At 38.2% G+C, this 10,177-nt stretch overlaps 1 protein-coding gene across 1 annotated transcript; it reads left to right on the top strand.

Annotated features, from left to right (window-relative positions):
• The first annotated feature begins 430 nt into the window (after positions 1 to 430).
• On the top strand, positions 431 to 2,515 carry LOC111368645 (probable aquaporin PIP1-4). Its single transcript, XM_022990011.1, has 4 exons — positions 431 to 895; positions 1,321 to 1,616; positions 1,790 to 1,930; positions 2,161 to 2,515. The coding sequence occupies exons 1-4, from the start codon at positions 565 to 567 to the stop codon at positions 2,248 to 2,250; spliced, it is 858 nt and encodes a 285-aa protein (XP_022845779.1). The 5' UTR covers positions 431 to 564; the 3' UTR covers positions 2,251 to 2,515.
• The last annotated feature ends 7,662 nt before the right edge of the window (positions 2,516 to 10,177 follow it).

A 10,177-nucleotide genomic window follows, 5' to 3' on the forward strand; every position in this document is an offset into this window, starting at 1 on the left:
ATGCGATAAAATTGAAATAAGAATACAAGTTGTCCGATCAAATTAAGGATCAATTTGAAACGAACATGTAAGTTAGGTAAACATAAGTTATGCGATAAAATTGAAATAAGAATACAAGTTGTCCGATCAAATTAAGGATCAATTTGAAATGAACATGTAAGTTAGGTAACTGCAATGAAATATTACCGTTGTTAATTTCCCGTGCCATTCTGTCACATTTCTTCCACTTTTCAAAGTGTGGGCGGTGCCGCTACTCCCTCTCTCTACATCATCATCTATGAACCTTATACTCATTTGAGGTCCTCATTTTGCCAGATGGGATCACAATGTTGACAAATTTCTCGCTCGTCGTTTTCATGAATCCAATAAAATTCAGTGTGTTATGTGTGGTCGGTCATATTATATTGATTGATGTTCGTCACTATGCCCTACTGATAGCTCAATTGCGTGTATATAAATCAACGACTTCCGCTTGCATTGAATACCTCACAAAGCAGTGAAATCATCGCTCAGAGAGAAAAAGGGGGCCCAAATTTGCTTGTTTTAGTGTGAGAAAGAGAAGAAATGGAGAGCAAGGAGGAGGATGTACGAGTGGGAGCCAACAAATTCGCCGAGAGGCAGCCGATTGGCACGGCTGCTCAAAGCCAGGACAAGGACTACAAGGAACCACCACCGGCGCCACTTTTCGAGCCGGGTGAGCTGTCCTCGTGGTCGTTCTACAGAGCTGGCATAGCAGAGTTCATAGCCACTTTCTTGTTCCTTTATATTACAGTTTTGACAGTGATGGGAGTTAGTAAGTCTGATTCCAAGTGCAAAACTGTTGGAATCCAAGGTATTGCTTGGGCATTTGGTGGCATGATCTTTGCCCTTGTTTACTGCACTGCAGGAATTTCAGGCAAGTTCTTTTCTATATATATAATTTGCAAATTTTGCTTGTATTTGCTATGATCTTCAACAGTAACGATCCGTCTTAAAGCTCAAAGAGGGAGTCGTCAGATTTGAAGATTGGTTTGTGGGGTAGATATGAAAATACTAACCAACATATATATTGGATTATGGTCTCTGTCTCTGCAGTTTAGTCTTTGATAGTATATGGAATTTAGGTTTTGCCATTAAAATTAGAAATTACCTAATTCAAAATTGAGTTGATTTTTCATGAATTTCAGTTATAAGGTTTTAATTCCATTTGATATTAACATGGCAATTCAGAAAACCAAATCGTTTCAGCAATCAAATTTATGATGAACAATTTTAACAGTACTACTAACCTATTTTCTTCAAAGAAAAGGGCAAAATTTTAATGAACTGCTTGTTTTGCAGGGGGGCATATAAATCCGGCAGTGACTTTCGGGCTGTTTTTGGGGAGGAAATTGTCGTTGACCCGGGCTGTGTTCTACATGGTGATGCAGTGTCTTGGAGCCATATGTGGTGCTGGTGTGGTTAAGGGATTCGGAAAGACCCTGTACATGACCAAGGGTGGTGGTGCTAATGTAGTAGCCCACGGTTACACCAAGGGCGATGGCCTAGGTGCTGAAATAATCGGAACTTTTGTGCTCGTTTACACTGTCTTCTCTGCTACTGATGCCAAACGTAGCGCCAGAGACTCGCACGTTCCTGTAAGCACTCCTCTTGTCTTTGTAGATTGAGATTGAACAAGAATTTGCTTGTGTATCTGTAATCAAATTGTCTTTTCGTTTTGTAAGAACTGATGAATCAAAAAATGTCATTGTTGATCAAGAAAAAGTTTGATTAATTGGATTCTCATATGCTGTAATTCAATGGTTTTCAGATATTGGCCCCCTTGCCTATTGGGTTTGCTGTGTTCTTGGTGCACTTGGCAACCATCCCTATTACCGGTACAGGTATTAACCCCGCCAGGAGTCTTGGTGCAGCAATCATCTACAACAAAGACAAGGCATGGGATGATCACGTAAGCTAAAAATTCAACTGCCTGAATTCAACAATTGAAATATTTGAGTTAAGGGGGGCATACCTAGACAATTATATCCTAACAAATTTTTACGTTGTTCACTTATCACAATCCTCCTTTTATCTATTTTGGGACTACGACGAAATTTTTTAATAATCTGGCAGATGAGATGATAAGATTGTCTAAAGTTTGTTCTCACTCTTATCTTGCTCTGATATGATAATATGCAGTGGATATTCTGGGTTGGACCGTTCATTGGGGCAGCACTTGCAGCTCTATACCATGTGGTGGTGATCCGAGCCATCCCATTCAAAAAATAAGCGATGAGATTAAAGCCTTCTCAATTTGTGGCCAACTGATTCAAGCCCATGATGGAAATCGAAGGCTGAATTTTAATCTTCTGTTGTATTTTCTATTTTTTCTCTGTTTGGTTTGTATGTAGATGGTGACATGCTCTTAGAAAAGGACTGAACTTTCAAAAGATAAAATCCAGACAGAGCATGCTCATGTGCTCATAAAAAAAAGTGGGGACTGTGTCTGTAATTTTCTGTGGCTGTGCAATGAGAAGTTGTCTTAATAATCAAACTGACCAAACCCCCACCCCCACGTCTCTTTGTTATAATCATCTTATTATATTCCACTTAGTCTCTCTCAACCGCTGGCACACACTGAGGTCGGCTTGGCTGTCCTTTCCTTCAGTAGCACTTCACTTTCACAAATGGAAAAAGGTTAAGGTGTAATATGTTGGCCCTTCTTATTTGTTCAGAAAAAGGTAATAAGCTGAAGTGTCAAAAATGTATTGAGAGACAGTTGAGGAGTCAATAAATTGGAGCTGGGTTTGGGTTTGAATTATAGTGCGGTCATGGCTTTGTAAGTGGCATCATAGACCAGGGCCGAGCCAGATGAGTTACGGTGGACCACTAGGAGAAATTATTGACGATAATGTCGAGGGTGGTCAATAGGGAAGTCACGTTTTAGGCTTTATTTGATACGTAGAATTGAAGAGTACAATAAATATTAGAATAAGAAATTATGTTATAGTAACGATTGTAAATGACATGTCATCATTGACTCATTGACTAGTGCTTGGAGGTACGAGCGGGGGAGGACCACCCAAGAAAAACAACTTGTTTAGCCTATTGCATAAAACGTGGAAAACAAATGAAACTCATATTTTGAATCTAATAATTTTTGTAAGAGTAAAAATTAGTTATTGTATAGTTGACAAATGAAGGGATGTGGAGATTGATGCCAAGGCTTTTAGATTACATGGTGCAATTATTCGACTTGGGCACTTCTTCGATGAACCAATTTTCTAGAATTGTGGAGGTTAGATATTTGCTTTTTTGGAAAAATATTGGGTTCACATAAAATACTCCAAGGGAAAACTATAGATAAAAATATAAATTTTACTTAATAGATGAGAATGTATGTTTGCATGTGTTGATATTCAAATGAGACGGTTCATCTTCAATTCAACATTTTAAATATTTGTATATTTAACTTAGAGATGGTAATATGTATTTATGTATCGCAACAATGAACATCGTTAAAATGTATTTATGCAAATTATAAGTCGAGGTTGAACATTATTAACTAGACAATGAAGCGAAGAATTACTGCAAATATTGTTTTCAATACCATTTAGTATCATGGGCTGTACTTGGTGTACATACGGGTGTCCACACCCCTCACATAATACTAAATGGTATTGAAAACAATATTTGGTGTGGACACCCTTATGTACATATTTTATGTACACCAAAACTTATTTTAGTATTATTTACGTCAAATGCTCAATCTTTTTGTGATGAGATTAAATTCCAAAGCCCACATAAAGCTGGTGCACAGATTAAATTCTGAAGCCCACATCTGTTCATTAGTTTGGTTTAATAAAGGAGGCTCGAATCCAATACCATTAATCAAGGAAGGCTTCGTTCCTACCAGTTTAGTTAGGAATTTCACAAATTTAAAGATAAATTTTCTTTTGTGCATGTGTACGTGCAACGAAAAATATACATACAGGGTTGAGCGACGAAGGGGAAAAAAAAAAGAAAAAAAAAAGGGTTGGTTTATCATCCTTGCCATTTATCTCATCCCACATCCCATCTAGACACACGTTGAGTAGTTCGCATAGTATTAGGTCACATTAATATTTTTTAAAGGAAGAATGCAAGTGCAAAATTATTATTTTTTGTTTAGAAATATGGAACAAGGGAGACGTCAGTCTAGAAATAAATGGTAATTCTCTTCTTTTCGATTATAGTAAAACTTGGACTAGTGATCGAACATAACTCCTGTTTTGAGAATAAATTGCTTTAAATTATGTGTTCTTTACTCGCTTTCAATTTTCTATTTTGTGTTATTATTGTTTAGTAGTACTCGATTAAGCATTTCGACCATTATAATATTATATAAAGACGACAATGTATTTGGTGAATTAAATTGCAACATTAAAACTCTATCCACCTTTATAAAGTTGTAGTTAATATTAATTAGGGACTAAACCATCAGTAAACCAAAATTTTAGGGAGAATTTTTGTAAGGTTTAAATCCTAAAATCCTAGAAAAAGAGGTAATGTGTTAAAACCTTATAATTCCAAATATTAATAACTCTTATCAAGGCATGAGCAGTCTTCTAAAATGCCCGAAAAAGGTGATCAAGTATTTTTTTAACTACTTAGCCCCGTTTGGTAACAAATCTTCACCCAAAAAAATAATTTTTGATCGTTATTTCACTATTCTAATCGTTATTTTTTATTTCTTCACTCTTAGACGAGACTCATTTTTCTCTGTAACGGTTAAAAAATCAATTTTCATAATTATTATCGAACATGCCTTTAATGTGGTGTAAGGCAAGCCTAGCTGCCAAAGCATGCTCCTTTTTTATAAACTTTTTTGTTTTTCTTTATTTATTTATTTTTTTCCAATTTTTGGAATCATTTCTTGGACCTAAAAATTAATGTCCGCGTAGTCACCACATTAGCATGGACGATTTCTTGGACCCATTTACCTCAAAAAGTGTATTTTGCCTTCAATTTTTCAATTGTCCATTCTTGAAAACTTAGGGCATCTCCAACCACAACACCATTGCACCATTTTGCACCATTTTTTGGTGCAAAATTGTTCCAACCCAACACTATTCACTTTGCACCATTTTGCACCAAAATGGTGCAAAGTGTAAAATGTCCATTTTGCCCTTATTTAACATTTACCAAATAAATTTGTAGAGAGTATTTATATAATTTGTGCTATATATTTTTTAATACAATAAATTATTACTTTTTTTTATTAATATTAATATTATTTGGGTTTAAAATAAATTTTAAATGTAAGACATAATAATTAATTAATTAATTAAAAGACGAAAACAATTTAAAATACATCAAACACGATTATTTATTAAAGTTAACACGAAGTTGAGTTGGTTGAAGACGAAAATCGCCATTTTCAGGAATTCCTTATTCGTCATAGACAAATCAAGGATAAAGAAACTCGCATTGCATTTCGAAATGCATTAATCGATCATTTGTGGGATGAACATATGAATTTTGAGAATTAAATTGCAAAAATTTAGCGACTTCGTAATATCGTCTATCCAAATTCGAAATGCATTGTACTATTTTCTAATAGCATTATTTCATATTTTCGTTGTTGTAGTATTTTTATTAATCGTTCTATGTTTTTATATTTATTAATGAATTTAATCTTTTCTGTAATTTAACGTAATTATTTATTTAGTAATTTATGTATTTATGAAATAATTAAATAAATAATATTTCAAATAAGTAGATTATAAAGAATAAAAAAGGGGAAAAAATGGTTAAATACTGTTCATTTGGTGTAATTTTTGGTGTAATGGTTGGAGATGAATTTTAGTTTGGTGCAAGATTTGGTGTAAAATTTGGTGCAAAATGGTGCAAAATTTGGTGCAGAGTTGGAGATGACCTTAGAAATTGTCTAGTTATAGGAACTATTGAATTTTGTTGTATGTTACATTTTAATTGTTTGGTATAAATAATATTTTTTATATTGTCATGGAATACAAAAATAATTTTAAATATGAAAAAATGAATTTTGACATTTAGACTATGCTCATAATGTAAGGATTTTTAATTAAAGATGGGCTTGTATGTGTAAATAATTGTGTGTTAAATTATAGGCTATCGAATTCGGTTGAGCCCGATTAAAGTGATCTAATAATGTTTCGGTTTTGGGCTTTAATGTATCCAATTAAAGTATGGGTTTACATATGTGTAGAGACCGGGCCCAAGTCCTAATTCTATGATGGGCCGAATTAGGTCAAAGGGCATCCTCATATAAATAGGTTATGGTCCCCAGATCACACGCAACGAAACGAATTGTTCATTCTCTACTGCATCCCATCACAGAGAGGAATAGGAGACTGCGTGTAGATTTGGAAGATCATACCGCGAAATCCATATTGCATTAACCTTGCTTTAATAAGATAATAAATAAAAAGTTTATATGTCATTATTATATTCATTAATTTACAAATGATGTGAAATTTTATCCATAACAAATTATTCCCATTAGTTTTAATATATATAACGATTTTACTAACGAATTTACTAAGAGCGATCTCTTGGGAAAGTGGGTGCTTGTTTATTTATATGTGGGTGCTTGTTTATTTATATGGATATAAAGACAAGCATTTAGATACAACGTAGTTACGTACGTGTAGAGATAAATTTGGAGTCGGAACAATTGCCTACAAAACATTAAATGAATTGTCTAAATGGTCATTGAACTTTAAAAATCATCTAAATGGTCACTGAACTTTGCAAAAGGTTTCTATAGGGTCACTGAACTTTAAAAACCACCTAAAAGACCACTAAATTTTGTAAAAGGTTTCCACGAGGTCACTAAACTTTGCAAAAGGTTTCCTTGCAAAAGGTTTAGAAACCTTTTGCAAAGTTCAGTGACCATTTTGGTGATTTTTAAAGTTCAGTGACCCCATAAAAATCTTTTGCAAAGTTCAGTGACCATTTAGACAATTCACTCACAAAACATTAATAGAATTTGTTGACCCCAGAATATGTTGCCAACAGATGCCGGACTCACCCACGCACACGTAAGCGAAAGTCCAACATGCTAAGACACGTGGACGGTCTAAAACGAACAGATCAAGGGCGTGAGAGTAGCTCAACTGCACGGGACGAGAGCGTTCGAAATTCGACGGGATGTTCGTAGATCGATTGTACAATAATTACCAATTGATGTTTGTAAATGTGTATGTAAGAATGTGTAAACTCGTATTGTGTTGCAAGATAATAAGAGAGAGTTAAGTAAAATATTGTTCCTTGTATTGATTCTTGCATTAGCCTTTGTATGGGGTACATGGGGGAGTATTTATAGTGTCACAAGTTAGATCGTGACCCTTGGTACCCCTTCATTTGGACAATTTACATGTCAAATTGTAGGTATTAGCCGCACCTAGCCTGCTATACATTTATTGATTGGCAGAGCCACCTCTACTAGTGATAAGACTTAACATTTACACTCATGACAAACGTCCTATCAATCATTCAAGTAAGATCTTTGTGCAGAGGATCTCTTAGGAGAAGTGTCTATGGAAGATGCTGCTTTGTGATTCGGAGGTTGCTGCCTCAGCTACAGAGTTTCGACCAACAGGGCCTCCTCCATTCACATAATACTTCCACTTTAGGGCTTCGGCTCCATTTTGATGGTGTTTCCGCATCATGGCCTCAACTACTTTTCATAGTGCTTTGGCATGAGAGCCTCGGTCACTTTCACAGGGCTTCGGCACGAGAGCCTCGGCCATACATACCACCTCAGTTGGAGTACCACGTGGTTCGGCATGAGTGGGCCATAGGCCCCAGTGGGTTGGTTAAGTATGTCAACACTTAACAATAGTTCCCCAAGTCCAAGTATATTCATTCATGTAATTCGTGGACTTTAATGAAGTAAAGCCAGTGAGTTGGGTAAAAATTGAAAGAATTTTTGAACTCCAAATAATAGTCCCCCAAGTCCAAGTATAGATATTTATATCATGGTTGGAGTTAAAAATGTACTGTTGTAGAGGAGTGATAAAAATGATGAAGCCGAGATTGGTGAGGAACCGCACCTGCGAGGCTTGTGTGAAATCTGATGAGGAAGCCGAGGTGGGTGAGGAACAGAACCTGCGAGGCTTGTGAACGCTGAAATGTAATGAAGAGGCCGAAGTGGTTGAGAAATCGAACCTACGAGGCTTGTGATGGCTGAATAGTGACGAAGAAGTTGAAGTGGTTGAGAAACCGAACCTACGAGCCTGTTATGGTTGAAGTGTGATGAAGAAGCCGAGGCTCATTGGCAATGATTGTTCCTCGACAGTTGTGCCAATGATATGATGTTTTACGCATATTTTCGAGGAAAGATGGCTGGACCGCTCAACTTTCAAAGCGTCTGCTTCCGTCGAATTGAAGTCGTAATTCTGAGCACAGCTAGAGCTTCTAGAAGCAGATGCATTTGGGGAGATGCGTGGAGGACACGGTTGAATCTGAAGCGTACGTATGAAAAATCAATAGAATTCTACGCCTCAGATTTGGTTTAGAATGAAGGGTTCAGATTCAATAGGCTTTGATTAGACGGCTGGGGTTCGTTCTTACCCTTTATAAAAGGCGAGAGACCCCCATTTTTCTGGATTTTCATTCTTTCCAATCTGATTTCCTAAAAACTCTAGTTTTTCGGCGTCCAAACAATCGTTCTTCTCATTTTCCTACGTTACTCCGTTCGCGTAGTCATTCCCATAGGTATTTTCACAGAAAATCCTTTGCATTGAGTTCATTCTGATATGGAGTCCACCTCGGGTAGGGAATTAGTAACAATTGCGTCGTTTGGCGAGGGGGCAAGTCACAAAGGGGACCCCAAGATCGAGCAATATGCTATGACCGAGGAGCCAGTAGATTACAATGAGGAGTGGGGGCGTCCAGAGTGCCTTCAAATATGACTTTGAAGAGGCTGGGAGAAATCAGAGAGAGGTACTGTGTACCTCATTACGTGAAAATGTTGATACCCGAGGCTTATGAGTGTGCCTGCTATCCGAGGCCCGGGTGCATGGCGGTGAGTGAATACATGTTTAAGGCAGGTATGCGTCATCCTTTGCACCTCTTCTTTAGGGCGGTGCTGAGGAACTTTATGTTGTCGCCGATCCAAGTTCTGCCAAATGGGTGGAGCTAGTTGGTTGGCTCGTACTTCCTGTGGAAGGAAGTGTCACTTGGGGAGAACATGCCTCTCCACGCCTTCATGACCCCATTCCAGCCTAGGGTGATAGGTAAGGAGTCAAAGGAGTGGTTACTTAACTCCTTAGGGGGCTCACGCACCATTTGTGATAGGGATGTCTTTTTCCATCAAGGGGTGGAAGGAATCGTAGTTCTGGGTGAGGGACAGGTGGCAGGTAGTGGAGGGGGACAGCCTTGGCTTGCACAGTACCGACCTAGTACTACGAAGCTCGTTGAGTCTCCCAGCCTAAGTAGTTTACGTTCTGATTCCAAATTTTATTTTTCTAATTGTTGAGGCTTGCTGTGTAGATAGCAGTACGAGGTTCGAGCTGAGCAAGGAGGAGTTTGAAGTGATAGAGGACATTTACAAGAGGCCTTTTAAACTTTGGCACTTCGACCACCTCATCAACCGAAGCCGCTACTTCATTGATTTTGAATTGATGGCTCTAAAGGTAAGAGGCTTTTATACTTGTGCATTTCTTGCTTTTTGTTTCGATGCTGATGCACTGACTTGGTTTGCAGAGAAGTTCAAGAGGAGGGAGTGCCCAGCCCCGGACATGGCCTTTATCCTTAGAGACACATCCAACGTGTCGGCGAGGCCCTTGAAGCCAGGGTCAAGCAGTGCAAAGGAGGTTCGGGGAATGGTTGAGCGACTCTCCAAGGAGAGAAGCTCCAAAGTTGTTGAGGAGAGGGCCCCTCAGAGGCCGAAAAAGGCCAAAGAGCCTCGGGAAAAGGAGAAGGTCCCCGAGGAGCAGAAGAAGAGGAAGCTGGTGCACGTCACCAGCTCATCTGGGAAGTTCGGGACCTCTGTGTCCCATGAAGGGAAAGAAACCCCTAAGCCAAAGCTCCTGGAGGCCGCTTCCAAAGCTGTGAAGGTTGAGATGGCGCGGCGTGCCGAGGCTGAGGATGTTGCGACTAGGAGGGCTACTGAGAAGGCAGATGATGAAGCTGCCAAGCAGAGGCCCACAAGAGTCCAAGGAAATCACCGAACTTCCTTGCTGATAGG

The sequence above is a fragment of the Olea europaea genome, chromosome 19, assembly GCF_002742605.1.
Source record: "Olea europaea var. sylvestris chromosome 19, O_europaea_v1, whole genome shotgun sequence".
In the NCBI taxonomy this organism is placed as follows: Eukaryota; Viridiplantae; Streptophyta; class Magnoliopsida; order Lamiales; family Oleaceae; genus Olea; species Olea europaea.

Excerpts from the sequence above, each read along its gene's own strand:
- LOC111368645 (XM_022990011.1), top strand. The coding sequence starts at position 565 with ATGGAGAGCAAGGAGGAGGATGTACGAGTGGGAGCCAACAAATTCGCC. Across the intron at positions 896-1,320 it reads CTGCACTGCAGGAATTTCAG|GGGGGCATATAAATCCGGCA; the intron begins GCAAGTTCTTTT and ends CTTGTTTTGCAG. Across the intron at positions 1,931-2,160 it reads ACAAGGCATGGGATGATCAC|TGGATATTCTGGGTTGGACC; the intron begins GTAAGCTAAAAA and ends GATAATATGCAG.